Consider the following 21,614-nt stretch of genomic DNA (forward strand, 5'->3'; position numbering starts at 1 on the left):
TGCATTTTGACTTCTATCTTGGTATCTCATCTTCCCTCTTTATTTAAGAGATTGAATAATGTTTTGGGCATTTATCCGTGTTGTGTCGGGTTGAAATACAAATGTCCGGTTGCTCTGTGCTTCATCATTACGTCATCATTGAGAGAGTCATCCAGGCGGCAGGCTAAAGTGAACCCAACCAACATTATAGCAAAGGTCGCCTTGGAAGTGAGGGGCCCCAGCAGAGTGAAAATAGGAACGAGATGTCTCAATCATGGATCTGCTTTCGCTTCATTTTACCATATACGTGTAGCTACGAGGATGTGGTGTGGCTAATGAGCTTTTCCATCTGTTCGTATTACCCTCTTCCTCATCTTCCAGCTATTTGGTGCCTCGCTGGGCCTCACAACGGCCCCTTCCCTCCCTCCCTCTCTCTGTTTCTCTGTTCAAAGGATCATGACCCCCATCCCCACTTAAAAATAATTAAACGTAAGGCGAAAAAACCAAGAAAAGGCCTCTTTCAATGGAGAAATTATCTTGGGTATACAGAATGCGTTGTTTAAGTACTGCAACGTCCATTCGTCTTGCACAAGACTTATGATTGAATCTTAAAATCCCCCTTGGATTCATACAGCATCAGGATTATCATTACAGGTGGAGAAACGACGGAAGAATCAGTTAATTTTAAATTTTTGGGGGAGTGTATTCTCGTTTGATTTGCATTTTGACAAACTGGGGACAATATATGCAGTTGGGCGTTTGTTTGTTAAAGTCAACTCAATGATGGTTTGAGGACACCCAATTAGGAATAATGATTGGTACTATCTGTATTGAACTGATGACATCAGCATCAGCTTCCAGGCAGTTCTATAAAGACCGACTGGTTGCTGTTTGTTTCATGAATTGTATGAGCTGAATCTCGGGTTGACATCAAGTCTGCTTGATGGTTCTAGCTTTTATTTCAACCTTGGTTTTGATGGGCATGTTCCAGGCATATGGGTGGTTATGGCCCGTTCAGAGCATGAATTGAGGAAGCCTGGAACCCGAAATAACATGAATTGATGATTCCTGAAACCAAAATGCTATCTCGAAGTGATTCTGTGAGTAAATGTGGTAATCAGCTCCTGGGTGGTACAGGCAAATGGAATTTCAAATGGTGGGTGAAAAAGCCTTCTGCTACTTCTAAAAAACAGAACCCATCAAAGGTTGTTGGAGGGACATGGCTGAAAAGGTTGTTGTTTCTCTGTGTAGTTGCTTCAATCATGGGCTCCCTCTGTATATTTCACTATATGAATGCTGGGATTGTTAAGCGTAGGGAAGATTTGCTGAAAAGCATGTGTGATGAACGTACAAGGATGCTGGTGGACCAGTTCAACGTGAGCATGAACCATATACATGCTTTGGCACTGCTAGTCTCTACTTTCCATCTTCGGAAGCAGCCCTCCAGCATTGATCAGGTCAACCCATGCAACTTCTTTTTTAGATCTTATTTTTGTTCAGGAAGGTAAAACGGAGTTATAACCGTGGATACTCTAGAGGCAAGAGTTTAATAATTCTGGTTGAGATTACGGCATCCAGACTTTACTGCAGATCTCTTGGTGACACGTCTTATGTTTGTTTTATCAAGAGAAGTCTGTGGATTTTACCAGTACAATTAATCTGATTTTTAATCATAGTTAGCTGTGAATTGAAGATGAAGTCTGATCTCATATTTGTTTTGACCCTTTACAAAGTAGATGCAACCAAGGCTTGTTACTTTTTACTCATAACATAACATCTCTCGATGAAATAGACCTGGATTGTTGATTTTCATTTTGTAGGTCAGACTTAACTTTCTTTTAAATGACCTCAGAGATGAACTTATATTTGTAATTCAGTAATTGAAACTTTTTGTCTCTCTTAAAGAATTTGGAGTTGCATTGGTTGTGGATGACACAGAACTGTCTTAGTACTCGTATTAGTCTTTAGCTACTCTTTGATATGTCCCAATATTCTCTTTCAAGTTTGTTTTTCGTTAAGTACCAAAGACGTTCTCTAGCACCTCCTTATTTTTCTTTTAGTGGTTGGTATTTGCTGTTATGAGATTGAAGCATATAAGATGCAGTTGATTTACTGATTTCAGTAGCTAGGGCTAGCCTTGTATTCTTTTGGCATTTTTTTTCCTATTATATAAGCAAGAGTATGTCGCAATGGTTATTCGGAATTTATCTTTTTGTTTGGTTAGGGAGGTCATCATTCCCATTATATACGAGCTGACTGATGCTAATGTTGGTTCTTGCAGGAGACATTTGCGAACTTCGCTGAACAAACAGCTTTTGAGAGACCACTGACCACTGGGGTTTCATATGCTCAAAGGGTTCTTCACTCAGAGAGAGAGCAGTTTGAGAAAGAGCAAGGTTGGCAAATTTTAAAGATGCCAAAAGAATGTAACGATTCACTTGACCCATGTGAGAGTGAATATGAGATCGCACCTGTTCAAGATGAATATGCTCCAGTAATATTCTCTCAGAGAACTGTTCAAAAAATTCATAAGTGTGATGTAATGAGTGGTAAGGTGCGCAAATTGATCTTTCTCTGCTGCTTAAGTTCTTAACTTCCATAGATGATATCAGGTATTATGTACATCTTACAGAGGTAGTTTTTTCATGTTGTCTAGTCATATATGTTCATCCATTGTCAATTGGCATGGCTACCAGAGGAGAAGACATACCTTGCTTAGATCCCCGAGGCTCTGTTGACATATTAGATATCATTGTGTGGAATTTATGATCTGCACTACCATTATGTACTGCTATATTCTAACGAGAAGTAGCTTAGATTTCTAATGTTTACTACAGATTGAGATAACAATGGTTCAGAAATAACTAGCAGGATCTTAGCTGAGCGTTTGGAAGGGCCGAATTGCTTCCTTTATATGAGGAAGTTCAAATTTCTGGTTCATGCATTAAATAAATATGTTCTGTGTTTAAGAGTATGGTTGTTTATAGATTGGTTTAAACTGAAATACTAGGCAGATAAATTTGTCAGCCATCATCCTTGCATGTAGAGAGGTGGATCTTCCACGTGATGCTGGGCAGCGTACTTGTTAATGTACATCTATTCAATGAGAGCCTGCGTTTTTATAGGAAAGCATCCTGGCTAAGAAGATGTACAGTTCTGAAATATTTAAACCGACTATCTATTGAGTTCTAGCACAGTCAATTGCAAAGGGTCATTGTCACTCTATCTCTTGGATTCCCTCCATGAGACAGACAATTGAGGGTAGAAACTAGCTGCAGTAGCTTGAGACAGAAGAAATCGAGATGCCTAGGCACTAAAATGATTGGGAACATTCACAATTAGAGTGCCGAGTTTTTGCAATTCCCCAAGAATTGAAATTTGAAAATGATAGAGATCATTTTAGATGTAATACCAATTCATGATGGCCACCAATAGGGAGCACAATTAGTACATGGTGTTGGCGATGTGTGAGGCTAAATGTGAGCATGGAAGGAAGATGATGCATATGTTGATCTGCAATATAACCAATGGGAAAAAGAAGGAATAGGATACACATTAGTACACTGATTTTTTTTTTGCAATTTGTGGATTGTTTAATGTTTGGCTGACTAATGGAACATTGTCTAGCTACCGAGATTGAGTTTTCTGGTCAGAGTAAAGTTGCACTTTATTATTGAGCTAAGTGAGCAAATCCTTTCCTCTTTATATGATCTATTCAATCTGAAAAAGCTTTTCTGATGAATCACTAACAGCTTTAGTTGTAAAAGTAAAGATAATATGTAACTGTTACGCAGAGAGGATGTATTTCAACATCAGGTAGCTCTTGCATCCGCTGCATCATCACTTGCCCATCTAGCAAAAGCCAGCTATGCCTCCAAGAGAAGGAAAGGAGCTAGAAATGTTAAAATGAATTTCAAGTTGAGTAGATTGCCAAGAATGTTAGGTGGTTGTAATTCCCTTTTTACATGTTTTGTTGTCCAATTAAGAAGATTATTACCTACGGTTAATTTCCAGTTACATCAATTGAAAACTCTTACACTTGATATTGATTAGTGAGTTTGGATGTGAACTGAAAATCTTTTCTTTTGGTGCTTCTGGAAGCAGTATGAAGCTGCATATTTAAATGTGGAGAAATTTTTAATGAAAGCAAAAATATCAGTAAACTTAAGAATGTAATGTCAGACATCCTTAAATTCAATACTCAAATAACTGTAATGAGATAAGATTTATTCTTATAGGTTTGTGAATGGAAATTTTGTCACCAAAATGGAATATGCTTTGGTTTGAATAACAGCACAGTCGTGATGATTTTCTCAACTGTCTGTTATTGTCACCTATTAAAATTCAGAAGCCTCCTAATGCATTTTCCTTTGAAGTCATTTTCATAAGGGTGCTTTAGCTATGAATTCTAGATGGAAGTCAGACTAATCAAAAGTGATATGGACTTGTGGTAAAGAAGCTACCATGGATTCAAGTGTAGAGCTCAAATAGCAGATTCTGCATATGTGGAGGTAGTTTTCTGTTAAACTCAACTACCAGATGCTGGAACAGGTTAGGAGAAATGTCTTTCAGGAAAAGCTTACATTGCAGAATGTATGTGTACTGTTGGGTCCAATTTGATAATTAACTTTGCGAAATCGCCCATAACATTTTTAAGAATTATTGAGCTTTCAATCTTGGGAGCAAAAGGCTTTCATATGAGATATCTATTGGAGGATTAAGGGTGCCATGTTCACAGAGAACATAAGAATTGCTTGTATGTTGTCCATTCATGCAAGAGCAGCTGAGATAAAATCTGAAGCTTAGACAATTAAACTGATCTCAGTAGTTAAAAAATCTGAAGGTGCAAATCAAGTATACCAAAGTGAGAGGATCTCTTGTACTTTAGATCTTATGGTTTAGGGTTTAAAAACTTTAGGTTCACTCTGGTTATGTTTGTGTTGCTTTAGTGCTAACTACTAAGTGTTTAGTTGCTTTTTAGATCCTAAGATTTTTTTTTTATACACAATTACTTTTCTATCATGTTAGAATTCACTGGAGTACTGTTGATTGACTTTTGTCGCTTTTGGAAATTAATATAATTTCTTTGTTTCTTGTGCACATAGTCAATAGTGTCATCAATCAATGCATATTTGAGTCACTGCTCTTTGCTTGTTTTTATGTTTAATGTGAAGCAGAATCAGTTGCACGTTTAAAAAGGTTTGCAGGTTGTGCATGCAATAGGGCCTACCATATAATTCTTGAGGATGAATGGTTGATAGAGGATGCTATTAGATGCTAGAAAAGATGAAAGAATAAATAAGGAATAAACGTGTCCTTTGCTGAAAATAAGACTTGAGATTGGGGAATAGGCAGAGCCTTGAGGTCAAACATGCATGCCTGAGAACAACGCCCCTAACAGTTATCATTACCATAAACAGAATCCAATTTTATGGTTCCGCTTATAAGAAATTTCAAAATTTTCACTTTTTTGTGTGAATTGGATAAGTTGATACAGAGCATGCAACACGTAACAACCAGAAAATATCGGAATGGCATAGTTCATTTCTGTAAACTTTGGTTTCTTTCTTCTTCATATCTGGTGAATATGATTCGTAGGGACAGCTGGTGTGAGAAGCTTCTATATGGTGAGAAAGATAATCCATAAGCATAAGTCTATGGAATCAGGACATGCCTGAAAATTTCCTCAGGGTAATCCTGAAAATAGAAAAGCTTCTCAATACTGCCAATATTAGGTGAACATATGAAAGGATATCCATGTATGACATTCCATAAATCTATTAGTATTTCTTGACAGGATTGCTACAAGACCATAGATGGGATAATTCTATATGCCGCAAGTGTCTGTCTGTGATGGATTGTTTAATGTATTCTATAGATTGTGCATGTTAAATTGCTTCTGCTCAGGTACAGGTTGGGAACATGGCTTTAAGTCATATTATGTTTTTCTGTTTACAACATTTATCATGTGGCTTCTGCAGCTTGTTCCTGCAATTTGATAGTAAAGTGACTACAAATCTCTCAGTCAGATTAATATAATATTATGATTCATTTACTGGTATGCATGCAGGAGGATCGGGATAACGTCTTTCGAGCCAAAGAATCTGGAAAGGGAGTTCTCACCCATCCTTTCAAACTAGCATCCGGAAATCTTGGAGTTATATTGACTTTTCCTGTCTACAAAACCGATGTGCCTCCTGATGCTACACCTGAGGAGCGCATTGAAGCAATAGCAGGGTTAGTAACTTTTACTTGACGGAGACTTCATTATTTTGTTGTATTCTGTTATAATTTATTTCTGGTGATGGATTGATACAATATCAACTGAGTTGTTTCTTTGTAGCCTCTTTAGCTTTTTAGGGTCCTGATATTGTTTGCTTAAGACAAATGAATTGAGTACTTATGGCATCTTTGTACCCTCAATTTCATGCCTGGTCAAAGTCAATAGTTTGACTGAATTGTTGGTTTCTATCTCAGCTTTCACTAGTCTTAGAGGTTATGAGTGAGCATATTATACTTCAATGGTTTCAAGTCATGGTTGCGTAATTTACATCAAATTGCATGAAAGTAGTTTTGCAATGGACTTAACTGAAAAATGATGAAATGGACATATTTAGAGGAATTGTATAGATCTGATCGTTGCTCACAGCCGATAGTATATCAAGGATTTGCAGTCAGGACCCAGGATTGGCATCCTATTTATCAGCGCATGCTGTGGCTTGACATCTCTTCCTTCTCTTTAGGAATCTCATGGTACATAGTTTTGGTTATAAATAATAGCACTTACGATAATCACCTTTCCATAAAAGTCAAATGGGTTTGATTGCTAGTCCCAAAACTAATGAATCTTTATTTAACGTCCCCTTTAAAGTTTCCTTAGTTTTCTTTAAACAATAAAATATAACTCAAAACTATAGCAGCACAATCAATATAAATATAGTATCAACTTCAGAACTGCAGCTTTAACAGTTTATTTTAATTTAGATATAATATTTAGAATATATTTTAGAGTAGAGGGAACTTATCCTTTGTATCTGCTGTTGAGTAGCCCAAATTTGCAGTAATCTATCTTCACTAAAATATCTGTGAATTGTCTCCGAATTGGCCTGAATCAGGGGTTTTCATCCACTAACTTAGCAATGGAAATAAGGGTGTTTTCATCCTTTAATAAGTTTAATTTGAGAACTTGAGAAGTTTCATCTTCGGGGTGCTGAACCACAATCCATGCTCCACAAGGAGTAATAATTAGATACATAAAATGTATTCAATGATGCTTCCTTCTCCCTTTTGATTTCTCTTATACACCTCTTTTTCTCCTCCTTGACTTTTTGATAAAAATAACTTTAATTTAACTCTAGTTGTTATAACTTAACTACTCCTTAATGAAATTGCAAGTTCTATTTAGTGTCTTTTTCAGGAATATTTTTCTATCAAACCACATATTCTATCGTTGTTTTATTTCTTTAGCTTTCTTTCTCTAAGTTTAATAATGGCCTTAAATTAAATTCATTTTTTCTTCATCATGCAATGGGGGTTCTAACTCTTGGTGTGAATAAGGCATTTTACCTAACTAGTTTATTAGTAGGTCCTATTCACATGTTAAGTCCTAGGAATCTCTCTAGAAGTCTTATTTGTCGTAAGATCTTATCTTTTGGCATTTAATTCTTGTGTCCTAGGTTGTTATGTTGTCTCATGTTATAGGATTAAGACACATATCATCATCTTGTCTAATCCTATCTGTCACCTTGCCTTTATAAGTAAGGCCATTGTACACTTTGTATCATAGATTAGAAGATCATATCTCATAGAGCTTAATGTGAAGAAAGTTCATTTCTTGCATACTCTTTTGTGGAAAGGTTGTCTTTTTTTTGCAGGTGATCTTGGGGTGTTAAGCTAATCTTTAGCTCCTACATGGTATCAAAGCTCCACTATCTCCAAACCTTTTTCAGATCTAAGGGTAGAGCTATTGCCAGATGAGAGATCTTGGTGAATCTAGTAAAGTTGAGTATGCTCTTCTCTTGCATTTTATAAAGACCTGGAGAATCATAGTAACTTGAAAGAAACACTAGATTTGGGGGTTTCCTCTTTGTAGGCTTATATTGTAGGTTCATTGTGGAGCATATTGGAGCAAATCCAGCATCATTGAGTTTAGAGAGTTGAAGAAAGTCTATTTTGTCTTTTGTTTTGTCCGAATCGATCTTGTGAGGCAAGATCTACAAGGGTTTGAAGTTGGGAGGTGGTTGCCACATCTGGGAGGTAGCCAAATTTTCAGAGCACTTTGGGCCAAAACAAACCTTGCCATTGCGTCCAAAAGGCCCAAAAATCCTAAGATCGACTATCAAATTGTCAAATTTGGAGACTTTTGCCATAGGCCCTCAGAAGTTGTTTTTGCCCCATTGCCATTTTTGTACAGTCACTTTGCAGGCATTAGCGGTAGGTTGCAGGGAATATTTTGTGCATTTGGACAGCATATTCACAAATATATTCTTTACTTGCACAGTCACTGTGTTAGTTTGCATATTGTTTGTCTAGGGAGGTATGGTCAATGATTTATTTATTTTTTAAATCCAATTGTTTTACTCATTTATTTTCGACGTGTTAAAATAAAACTTTGTTTTTAAAAATTCACCAAGTTCGTGGTTTTGTGTATGCCCTCGCCCACAGTCCTGTGTAAAGTGCTAGGTGCTATAGACTTGCAATGGCGCACGGAGCTGCCACCAACCCCTGCCACCACTGCTCAGCCTGACTACCACCTGCCTGGTGGTGGGATGTTTTTTACAGCTTTTTCATGCAGGGTCACATGGGCAACAGCCAGGCAAACCTGATCGGGTTAGATTTGGCCCCCCAAGTGCCCAAATTGGGCCTTTTTTCTCTTGGCCATAACTTTCTGATGATCATTTTGCCAGATTTTTCTACAAGTGCATTTTATTGCTCGTTGAAGTCATATTTTCCCTTTTGGACCTTTGAGTTCATAACTTTTTGCTACGATCTCCAATTTTCATGATTCTTGTGATGTTGGAAAGGTATTTAGGACCTCTATCATTGTGCGCATACTCTTTTTCTAGATTCATCCTTAGGTATATTTTATTCAATTTTTCGCATATATGGCATAATGATTGATTACTTGGACATCCTAACTCTTGGAGAGGTTTTGTCTTTTCGGGAGGCTTCATATCTAGTATTCATCATTTTGGGGGATTCTATATGCTTGGGAGGGTTTTTGTCTTTGTAATTTTGGAAATATTTCAATGTTGATTATGGGTTTTTCATTTCATCCTCCTTTGATCATCTTGAAAAAGGAGAAGCTATAAACAATAGAGTGATGGCATAATAAAAAATCTCTGTTGGCTTCATTTGTTGCCACATTTGTATGGTCTTGTTCCTCCTCTAGGTATACCTAGTAAGAAATTTGCTTGGAATTTCAAAATAGATCATGTTCTAGGAGTTATTGCAGTGCATTTTGATGATGATATCTTGATGTCTATTCATGATTTTGAGTGTCTTCATGCTCTTTGGGCTAAAAATCTGGAGATATCACCATTCCTAGATGATAATGTTTTTAAATTTCTTGTGCCTCTTCATTTTTCAGAAAGGATACCAAATGATTGTGATACTATTCGAGAGTTTGAACATTAAAATGCTTCAAGGCTTTGTCTAATTGTTTTATCAATAAAAGTTGACTTGAGGTTACTGAGGTTTACAAACAAGGTGAGAAACATATTTTGGGGTTCTGTAGATGCATTTGGAGCATTAAGTATTTAGCTGACAAAATTGGAACAAATTCTAGGTTCTTGTCTCATACATGATAGTTAAAACAACACAATAGAACCGATTTAATTGGTATTTGATAATAATTTTATTCTTCCAAGGAATTACTAAGTTGCCAGATTCTGCAAAAAATCCCACGGGTCCTGCTTCGGTTCGCACCAAATACTGGTCCGTTACAAATTCTGTCAGGGTTCGTTTTTGGCCCAGCAAATTCTCTCAGAGGGCCGAATTTTGGCGTATTTGGAACGAATTTCAGTTCCAGCGGCAGAACCCGGGAAGAATTTGGGTGAAAAAGACATTTTTTTAACTTTTTAAATTTTTTTTTTTTTGCCTAATTTAGTCTATTCGACCCTCCAACCCTAAATTAGACCACTAAAAGGGTCAAATAGGTAAAACTTGGTCTATGTGCATTCAAACTTGAGGCTCCTAACACACAAAGACAATACCTACAAACAAGGGGAGGCAAAGCATTGGGATGTTGAACCAGAGCATGCAGAGTTGGATGATTCAATTGCCCGCCTTAATGCACTTGGAGTTGATGATGATAATGATGAGCTACTTAGTGATCATGAGGCTGCTCCCGAGGCTGAGATTGCTAGTACCACTGCCAGTGGCACTGTTTGTGCTTCTAATTTGCCACAGGAGGATGATGACGATATGTTTGATGACTTTTGATGATATTTAATCAGTGATGGCTGATTGTTAATGTTGACATTATTATTTTTTAACATAAACATTGATATGGTGGTGTATTTTGGCATTTTGCTATGTTATTTGCCATTTGGACTAAAAGTCTACAACATTAATAATTTAATATATATGGTGGTGTATTTTGCTATTTATTTGCTGCTGCATATATGTATATATTTTAATTTTTTTATTTCTATATGTTTTTGTACGGACGAACCCAAAGCGAACCCGAAACCCCCCCCCCAAAAAAAAATGAACGAATTTGCGAACCCGAATCTCGAACCCGAATCCGAACCCGAATCCGAACCGGCAACTTAGAGGAATTAATTCCCATTGAATAATTATGCACATGACCAATGTATGTTCCAAAGGTGAAAATTGAATTTGCACCTGAACTGGAGAATCAGGACATTGTAGATATCCCGTTGCCAATACCATGATTATACATTCAGTCTTACTTGTTATGATATATATTGGTCTGTGTTCGGGCATCCAAAAAAATTATGTTCTGTTTTTAAAGCCTTGTAATGCCATGGAGTCTCTGAAAATCCCACCTAACTACAGAAGAGTTGTAAAATACTTGAGAATAATTTTGGTAACTCTCACCAAGTTGTCCTAGAAGAATATAAAATAGATCTCAACGATTGAGTCCACAGAACTAAAATTCATATGTGATCAGAACTATTTGATTATTTTTTGAGGCAGAAATATACTATTTATTCTCTTAAGAGTATGTCATAAAAGTGTATCCAATTTTAAAACTGTGACCACCTAAGAATGGTCAAGCTGCTAGATACAGAAGTATATTCTGTGTGATCTAAGTGCCTACACAGAATATAATATTCATTCTTATTCCTCTTGAGCAGGTACTTAGGTGGATCATTTGATGTAGAGCAATTGGTGATATCTTTACTAGGACAACTTGCGGGAAATCAGACCATTGAGGTGAATGTGTATGATACTACCGATAAATCAAACCCAATCAAGATGTATGGAAAAAATATTACAGAAAATGGACAAAATATTACACAAAATGGACAATCACATGTCAGCGAACTTAATTTTGGAGATCCAATGCGTAGACATGAGATGGTTTGCAGGTAATGAACCTTGCAAATACAATGCTAGTCAGATTATCCAAGTCTGTATGGTTCTCTCTTTCTGGAATAAAAAAATATGTTTATTATCTCTCCAACAACAAGAAATCTTCTGGTCTGAATGATCCTGTCTTCCCAGGTTTGCTGAGGAACCTCCCCTGCCATGGTCAGCAATTATGATGTCATTTGGAGTACTTTTAATTTCTATGTTATTTTTACATATATTTGATGCGGCATTGAACCGCATTGCTAAAGTCGAGGAAGACTTTCGTAAAATGGAGGAATTGAAAGTACGGGCTGAAGCAGCAGATGTTGCCAAATCACAGGTTACTGATTTTATGCCACTTTTTTCTCTGGTTTGAAATTGCAATGTAGAATTTCTCAACCTCTTACTTGCAATTCTTATGTCTCTAATTATTTTCAATAACATGTTTGCATACTGCTTTGAAGCTTTATTGCTGTCATATGTTTATTTAGTCTATTGATGTTTTTCTTTTGCAGTTTCTAGCTACTGTTTCTCATGAGATAAGGACCCCCATGAATGGTGTTCTAGGTAAGTGAGAAATATAATTTCACTGGAATCTTTGAATCTTATATGGAACCTCTATTAGAATATACATCATCCTCAATGATATATCATAAATTTTTCCACATGGTAGATGTTTCACTGCATTTTGTTTTAAAAAAATGTGACTAATAGTTGTGAACATTGTCAAACATCATATCTGTTAAGAAAATAATGCAAATGTGTTTTTTGACTTCTTTTTTACAGGAATGTTGGGATTGTTAATGGAGACAGAATTAGATGCAACTCAAAAAGACTATGCACGAACAGCCCAAACTAGTGGAGATTCCCTAATAACACTTATAAATGAAGTGCTTGATCAGGCAAAAATTGAGTCGGGCAGGTTAGAGCTGGAAGAAGTTCCTTTTCGTTTGCGATCTATTTTGGATGATGTTCTTTCTCTATTCTCTGGAAAATCTCAAGAAAAGGGCATTGAGGTATGCTCAATATTCTTATGCCTTTAATAAATGAACAAATGCTTTGCAATTCCTGGAGAGATAAAGAGCCGAATTCACTTTTGACTTATACTGTGGTTTCTGTTTTTATTTGGTGTTACTTGATTCTTTCCCTGGCCTCTTTGTACCTGAACCTGATTTGAGCAGGCTACTAGTTCCAGGCTGATTTGTGTACCCAGGCTGTACCCGGGGCTTACCTGGGCTGAACAAGGGGCAAACCCAGGCCTCTAAATTATATTCAACAGATTAGTAACTTGAAAAATAAATTAAAATCTAATTTTTAATAGTTTTTTGTATTTTTTGTACAACCATACCCAAGCCAAGCTAAACTTGAATTAAAAAAACCCAGCAAACTACCCTACCTGATTCCTGTACTGGAGATATTGAATATTGAAATTAAATATTGAAATCTTACCTTGTATTCTTCACATCAGATTCTTCTTCTCCCTAAACATTCTAGAGTTTCTTTCCCACCATGGATTCCAAAGTATGATGGGTGGACTCAATGTCTATATGGCCTTTAAAGTTTCATTTTGAAGGCTTCTTGGCCATGTGTATATACCTAATTAATTCTGATTAGTTATAAATTATCATTGCAAGAGATGCAAGTTGTTACTGTGATGGGACACATTCTGTTGAACGTGTCCTTTAATTCATACATAAGTACCCTATCACTTTATTAGTTGATACATGAAATCCATTATTATATTCTTATTCCTTGATTCAATACGTATATATCTGTAGGGAAAATAAGTACAGCCCAGAAATATATCTAGGGATAAATCAATACAATTCAGACCATAGATAAAATTTTGAGCTGATAATGAATAATTGAGAAGTTGAGACAAAAATAGATGATGGAATTAAGGCTTACCTTGAAATCATTGCAAGGTGGAATTTGACCACCAAGATTCTATGATTGAGAGACAAACTCAAATTTGGAATTGGATCTGATTTCAGAGCCTTGAGACAACTGAGATCTATGAGTTTGAAGATCAAGGACAAGGTCCCAGCTACAATTGAGTCCATCTGCTACGGTCTTTGCTTGATGGTGCAGTTGTGTGCTACCTATAGAAGATGTAGGTCTGATGTATATCTACATAGGGACTAGATGGTGCTAAAAAAGCGCCATCAGGGCCTGCTATTATAGAGGGCAGAATGATTGATTTCCTTATTAGTAGTCAAGCCCTAGGACTTATATGATGATCAAGACCAAGAAATAATCAACGTTTCCCCAAGTTTCCAGGATGTGGGAACATAGACATGGGGATGGAAATTTTTCTCATTAATATTACAAATATATAAAAACTATGCATAATTTACACAAAATGTTCAAAATTTAATACATAATTGAGAATGCACTATACAATTGATAAATAATAACAATATCAATGGTCAAATCATGAATGCTTGATAATTGATAAATAAAAAATGCTTTATAATTTATATGAATATCATAGTAGCTACTAGCATTAAAAGTTAAAGGCGCCACACCATGAAGGTATTGCTGAAGCTGCTATGTAAATTCCATCAGCAAGAAAACTTTGTCAAAGGTTTGCTAGAATCCTAATTGTTGCTCTATTTGTTTTCTTTACTCCCATATTGACAATTAGAGCTAATTTAAGTATGTTTTCTAAATTTTAAATTAGACGACTAGTGAATAAAGCCATCCTATGCAAATACAAGAGAAAATCGCAAGTCAAGAAAATGGATGATCGAAATCCTTGAGACAGAAAAGTGAAACTACAATTTCACTGAAAAACACAGATTCCTAGAGGCCTAGATCCTCAACACCATTAAAACAAGTATCTGAAAAATCTAATCAAATCCAGTCTTATAGATTCACATGTACCAATTTTGTGACTGATTTTTGAAGGACTTTTATCAATATCAGTGAGTTTGAGTCATCTACAGTAGGTTTTCCATCAGATATTCAGTGAGCTTTCATTGATCTTTGCTTGGGTGATTGCATTTCAAGCGTTTTTCTCATCAATCTCCATTGAAGGAATCTTATATCAGCAATAATTTGCATTGGAATTGAGCTATTTTCATTTGGCAAGGGTTTTGTTTTAGGAAGTTACTCAGAAAATGACTTTCATACAAAAGACAACGCCTGGGGTTTTAATTGACAATCAGTCTTTATCTTCGAACCTTTGGCTGATTTGCCTCCATCTTAAGTGAGGTTTGTGAGCAGATATTTTTTCTTGCAGAATGAGTTTGAAGAATATTATTCTCTTGGTTTTGACTGATTTGTTAGGGTTTGAGCAGCTGGTCATCATCACATTGATCTTTAACAGCAGTATACAGGTTTCTCCAATAATTTCATCACAACATATAAGACAAAAGCTTGCTATCGAGATCCAGGGAGTTTCAGAGCATTCAAAATTGTGTATTTCAATTTTGGTTTGGTGCAGAGAGTAATCAATGGAAAAGAGATGAAATCAGATTCAAGTCACCAAGATAGTTGAATTGTTAGAGTTTCAGATTTTCATTAGAGGATCTGCCATGATCAGAACATGAGAACTTCATTAGAACCATTGCCTCCAAGGAACTCCAAGTAGTCAACATTAGTGTACTTTTAGCCGACCTATATATAGCTTGTGCTATTTTTATTCATAATCATTTTCAAGGAGATGGCCATATTCTAAAAAAAATAGCATCTATTGTAGATTGCCTAGTTCCAGACTATTTTCAAGAAGTTCTATTGTTAGTTTGTAGTTATCGTTATCAGGAATTTATCTGAAGATTGAATGAAATTTAGTATTTTTGGACAATATTATGTAATAAGCTTGCTTTGCATGCAAGCAAACTATTCTTAGCATAGGAGTCCGTGCTAGATTTTTACTTGTTTTTCATGCTAACAATAGTAAAATCTTTCAAATAAATGCTGCGGGCACTAAGTTTATTGAGAATTTGCTATCATTCACGCAAGAGAATTTAGTATGCCTGTTTTACTACTTAAATTACTATTGAAGTTTTATGTGTCCTTAAGTGTCTGTATGACATCTTTTGAGAAGAAATGCAAGGTGTGTATGCAAATTAAGATGTGCAAAATGCTTCCCTTTATGATGTTTGCAAACAAGGACTTACCCCATGCACACTTGGAAGACAAACATTACTGCAATATCACGCAAAGATTATTTTGTTTTAGAGTTTCTTGTGATATGCTTTTGTGGGGTGTAAGGCATTTGCAATGTTGGTGGAACAGCTGATCTAGAATTTGATATGAATGTGTTGGTGTCTGTTTTATCATCTACCAAACATTAGAATAAGATACCCAAAGGTATTCTATCCTCTCCTGAAAAATCACTGCTGATTCCAAGGTCTATATGTGCAAACAAGCGACTTTAGTGGGATAGCTACTCGGGTAGTGTTTGCTGAAAATCTCAAGGGGGACTTACGTTAACAAATGTCTTTTAAGCTTCTGGACTTAGACGGATTTAGCAATCTTAGGCTCTCTCTTTTTTATTTGGATTTTCGAGATTTAGATCTTCAAAAAGGGAAAAAGGGATAGGGTTTCAGAAAGCTGATCTAATCCTACGAATTCTAGAGACAATATTAAATGGGTGCTCTCAGGAAACCACACTTTGCTTCGCCACACTGAGGACAACTACACAAAGCAGGTGCAATCTTTGACGGGTTGTGCTTATGATCGAAATGTTGGCATGCACAAAGGATAGGCTCAGACTAACTTTGCACAGTGAAATGGAAATCATCCATTCACCAAAAGTATGAGCAGAGATACACCGTCAATTAACACTTATCAAATCCTTCATTCCATTCTAGCAACATGAAAGCAAATCTAAATTAACTTTAACTAAAGTGTCGAGGAAATTGAAACCATGCTAATCATTCAAACAACAACGATTACAAAGCCTTAAGAGAAAGCGCATATGCAATATATTATTTGAAAATGACCTTCACGCAACAATATGTCAAAAACCTCACACTCTCCAAATGAGAGGAGGTAGCCTTATATTGTTTTTCAGGAAAATAATGAACGAACGAGATCAAACAGTGATCAAGGGCCCAGATTGAAAGTTACAAACCCTAATTAGGGTTTCCCAAGACTATTAGTTTGAAAGAGTGAGAACATGACAAGTGGCACAACTACTATTGTCATTGAGGTGAGTGTCTAGTTTCCCCTTTTGCAGATTCAATGTATCTGGACACGATGAGCCTAACCTCTTCCATAGTGACACTTGGCAAGTTGCTAATTTGGAAGTCGATGATATCCACATCATCAGTACATGTGGTGAGGATGCCTTCCCACTCAACTGCTTGGACAAGAAAGTTCTCGTCAATGAAGAGAAAACTTGCAATCCTTGAAAGATCGCCCTTATCAATCATCCCCGAGTCTTTGGAAAAGCTCGACTAAATTCTGGCTCTCAGGTTCTCTGCGTGCAAGTGTTTTTCTCATATACTCTCTTTCTTTCAGATCTTTGATGCTACACGAAACACCTTACTCAAAATTTCTCCGACACTTTCCTCTGTCTCAAAGCACTTAGTCTCGGATTTCTTCAGGACTTCAATCCTGGTGACCAAAGCATAATACCAGGTTTTAAAGTCATATCTATCCCCAGCCTGTATGACACCTGCATCTACCAAGCTTTGTTTTGACAGACCTCGGATAACCTTCAATTGCGGAAGTATTTCATCTTGAATTTCTTCAACATCTTCCCAATTTGCAGCTAAATCCCGAATTCGGTTGACCAATGAAGAGGCCGACTCATGTGTTGATACTAAATTTTCTACAAGTATGTCAGCACGTGCCGAAACATCTAAAATCCATTCCTTAGCCTGTGTGAATGTGCCCTTCATGTCCTCGTAATCTTTCATTGACTCTTGTTGAAGAGGCTGCGGAGGGGTGACTGGTATCTCATGGTTGAGTGGCCTGGTTAGATGGAGAACATATTTCTTCCACTGTTGATTCTCTTCCTCAACCTTCTTTCTTTTCTCCTTCTCCTGGGCTAGCGTTGCCTTGAGGGCATTGCAAGAGTCGTCAAAGTACTGGACTTCTTGGTCCTGAGTAGGCTTACCCAACTCTATAGTAGTAATCTTATAATCCTTCGGGGCAATATTGTCTTGAGTTTTTCCTTCCTTTGGCATAGCTATCTGAACTGTCCTAAACCCTGCACTATCCCTCTGAATCAAAGAGAATTTTCTGGCTGGCTTAGGTGGCTTGACTATGATTGGTTCATTCACCTTTGCCAGAAATGTTGCTGTATTCTCTTCAGAATGGGTTTCCTTAGGGACCTTAGACCTTATCCTTTCCCTCAACCAATCAGGAATGGTTGACTGTGATGAATACTAAGAGGGGGGGGTGAATTAGTATACCAAAAAATACTGAACCTAAACTCTTAAACAGTTTAGCAGTTAATCGGTATAACAGATTTACTAACAAACCGGTTAAGACAAATGCAAACCAAACAGCAAATAAAGCATTCACCCACAAGAGCACAATCACCATAACACAAGAGGTTTTGACATGGAAACCCAAATGGGAAAAACCACGGTGAGCAGAAGCTCACAAGTAACTATCTGCAGAATAGAAACCAGACCGGTTAAGGTCATACAATGTTCTTCACCGGAACAAATCCTGTTAGGAATCTAGATCTCTATTAGGAGATAAGTCCTGTTAAAGACTACCTTGTGAGAGGATTTCAGATTCACAGTTGTGAACCACCTTGTTAGAGGATTTGCAAAGGCTTTGTTGGGCCTACCCGGTTAAGGGTTTCAGACTTGTCGAAGATATGAGTAATCAACAAGTAGATGATCTAGATACTAGCACAGTATGCTTGGTTAGATACTTGATAGCTCATTGTTAATGCACATTTAGCATTACTTCAGTCTTCAATATCTTCACACTCTGTTTCTTCACACAAACCTAATCTTCTCTTTTATGATCGCACATGCAAAAACCCTCATACACACTAAAACCCTAGACATGATGTCCTTATAGGGAATCTGATTTCATGACGATCCAATAGGATTACATTACAAGTTCCTAGGTTCAGTGCATCTAGACACATTTGGTAACACAACACAAAATCACCGCCAAAGTGTCGGTGGATGATAACTCATCACAAAAATACCGGTTGGTAACTCATCACAGAGTAATACTGGTTCATTACCGATTACCGGTTCATACATTTTACCAAATATCGGTTGTCACAATGAAGACTGGAAAAATGTTAACTACCACTTTGTTCCTTCGTACCGCTTTGGGATCCTAGAACTGCTTGAGGTCTTTGTACTGCTTTGGGTCTTCAGTCAGTTTGTGACCGGTAAACACCTTCTGCAAAACACCGATAGTCTAAAGACTATAATACATAATACCGGTTGGAACAATTACCGGTTGAGCATAACTCATTCATAAGGAAGTGATCATAAAACAAGTGTGTGTCCATCAATGACAATCACAACATCATCAAAATGCCAACAGACTGCTCCATAGTATTTTGATCAAATCCATCATCTGTCCTTCTTGGTCCAGTAACTATACCATCAAGGAAAACTACTGGGGGCTCAGGCTCTTCAACTTCTGTGGTTGCATTTAAAACTTGTTCCCTGTCCGGACTTTGGACAACTTCTCTCATTATTTCCTCGATCGAAGGAGAAGGCACTCACACTTCATTATTTACCATATATGTGTCCATCTCTTGCTCTTCAATTGCATTTTGGTCAGGCACAGCAGATGCGGCACTCAGAATGGAATGACCTTCATTGGACTCACGTCTCTCCCCGACAACTTTCTTTCCCCTGGCCTTTCCAGAGCTTCCAACTAATTCCTTCCTTTTCCGAGACCCAACACTCTTTGGATTCCGAGCATTGCCTACAGAGATACAAGGGTTGGAGGACAGAGAGTCATCTACTCCCATTAAATCATAGGTCAGGGCCACACCTTTAGACTCCAATTGTTTCGTCTTCTCAAATGTCCACCACTTGGAGTATTCAACCACCGACCTCATGAGGTCTGCCAGATCTGACTTCTCTCCTTTTGACCAATCGACCAAGGCTAGTGGCTCACTCCTCATCTTCTCAAAGCTTGGCTGCTGAAGCTCAAGACTGTCTTCTACTTGATCAACAACTCTGAATACTTTCGTTGCTCTTACCATGTTCAAGGGAATCCTTGACCAAAATGTCCTCCTGATTTCGAAACTATCGGATGCGTTAGCCCAATAATCTTCCAAATCAGCTCTGTGCTCAAATGTCATCCCTTCGACCCTTTTCATCTTATGGAATGGATCAAAGTTCTTTCTTGCTTTGTACTGGTAGAAAGGGTACCAAGCTAGCTCTTTTTCTGCAATGGCGGCGGCTTGTGATGACAGGCACGTCTCTAGTCCATTTCCAATCGTGAGAGAAGAGGTTCCTGCCTTCTTCTGCTTATCTCTTTGAATTATCATATAGCCCTCTAATTGCCTCACAACCTCTAGTAGCACAACTCGGTTGGTAGGGTAAGCTGGGAGCTTATAGGGAGATCCGAAAAACCCCTGAATTCTGATGTAAGTGAAATTCGGGTATTGAATATACCAATATCCGAATCTCCTTATGAAGTCCATAGACTCTTGAGAGAGTCTTTGATGTAGTCCACCTTGCAGTGTCCGTGATGTGCATCAGAAATGTATCATTCACCCTCTTGAAATGGAGCTTTTCTTCCATGTAAAGTTGGGGATAACGGTCATAGACGGGAAACTAATTTTCTTTGTTTCCCACTTCCCCTCTGTAGGTGAGGCCTCTATATCTGTAGGTTCTAGCCAGGGAATAGAACAAGTATGAGCTAATGAAAAAGGTCCTATTTGCTTCATGATTCTTCAGCTGGCTGTCCAAGTTATCACTTATCATTCGAGCCCAGTCTATCATCTTGACTCCATTCATTATTTCGTTTATGAAATAATACATCCAGGGCTCAAATGGAGTGCCTTGAGGATTACCCATTATCTTGTTCAACAAGACAATCATATCTCCAATATCCTCTTTGAAATATGCCCTCACCAAGCTCTTCCTCTGTAATTTGGAGGCACCTTTCCTTGGCTTGTCCAGCCAGGAATGATTGACGATGGTGTTGTACTCCTCCAAATGATCTTGATACATGCGATCAACTTCATCCTTGGTTACGTACACATTTTTATGATATTCTGGAATTCTGAAAGCTTCCCTTATGGCCTCATCGCTAATGTTTGCCGATATTCTTCCATCTGGTGCGACAATATCTCTACTGATAGGGTTGTAGTGCCTAGTGCACTCAGCTACCAACTTTGTGCACTGCATGGTAGGGAGAAAACTGACAGCATGCACAATGCCACTCTTCATCATCTTTCACGCGGTCACGGTAGGCATAAGGTTATCTAAACCGAACATCCTCTTCTTGAACTCCCTCAGATTGATATGCCCAAGGTTAGTATCGCTGATATTCTTCCATTTTGAGGTCATTATTGATTCAGGAGGAGCATCCTTGTCTACTTGGAACTTCATCGTGCCTAAAATCTGCAAATAAACATGAAGCTTAAGTCAGAAATCAGATCTTAGATTAAAGAAAATCGAGGTTGCGAATGGCTAAGTGCTTGGAGATTTTATTTCATTTTCATACTTAGCCATGAAAATGGAATTTTCACATGTAAACTCTCCACCCTAAGGACATTTATGATTGCAATCCAAAAAGCCAGGTTTTATAACTTCAAAACTCTCATCCCATTTAGTAAAAAAAAATGATCTTTCTCACTAAAAATTTGAATAAGTCCACAAAAATCACTTCCAACGAATCTGGAAAACTCAGAAAATACAATAAATCTGCATTTTAAAACCAACTTCACCTTCGAATGAATGAGAATAAGGCTAGAAGATAGAAGAAAATTTTAAGAAACTCATAAAAATTGACGAATCTGCTTCTACCAGCTAGTTCAACTCCAACAATCTGCAGATATTTTGACAAGAATGAAGCTGATAAATCAAAATTCCTCAAGAAGTTCGCCCAACCTGCAAGAGATAACCTTGCAATACTTCCAATCTACAAAATTTTCTTCGAAATGACCTTCAATCTGCGAAATAATTCTCAGTGTT

General features: G+C 37.3%; 1 protein-coding gene across 1 annotated transcript in view; it reads left to right on the forward strand.

Annotated features, from left to right (window-relative positions):
• The first annotated feature begins 221 nt into the window (after positions 1-221).
• Positions 222-21,614, forward strand: part of LOC131038489 (probable histidine kinase 6) — a 29,726-nt gene continuing 8,333 nt past the window's right edge. The window contains exons 1-7 of the mRNA XM_057970927.2: positions 222-1,436; positions 2,261-2,533; positions 6,050-6,216; positions 11,304-11,537; positions 11,674-11,860; positions 12,036-12,087; positions 12,307-12,536. Coding sequence (XP_057826910.1) covers positions 1,041-1,436; positions 2,261-2,533; positions 6,050-6,216; positions 11,304-11,537; positions 11,674-11,860; positions 12,036-12,087; positions 12,307-12,536 — 1,539 coding nt within the window. The 5' untranslated portion in view covers positions 222-1,040. The remainder of the gene's footprint in view (positions 1,437-2,260; positions 2,534-6,049; positions 6,217-11,303; positions 11,538-11,673; positions 11,861-12,035; positions 12,088-12,306; positions 12,537-21,614) is intronic.

The sequence above is a fragment of the Cryptomeria japonica genome, chromosome 10 (assembly GCF_030272615.1).
Source record: "Cryptomeria japonica chromosome 10, Sugi_1.0, whole genome shotgun sequence".
In the NCBI taxonomy this organism is placed as follows: Eukaryota; Viridiplantae; Streptophyta; class Pinopsida; order Cupressales; family Cupressaceae; genus Cryptomeria; species Cryptomeria japonica.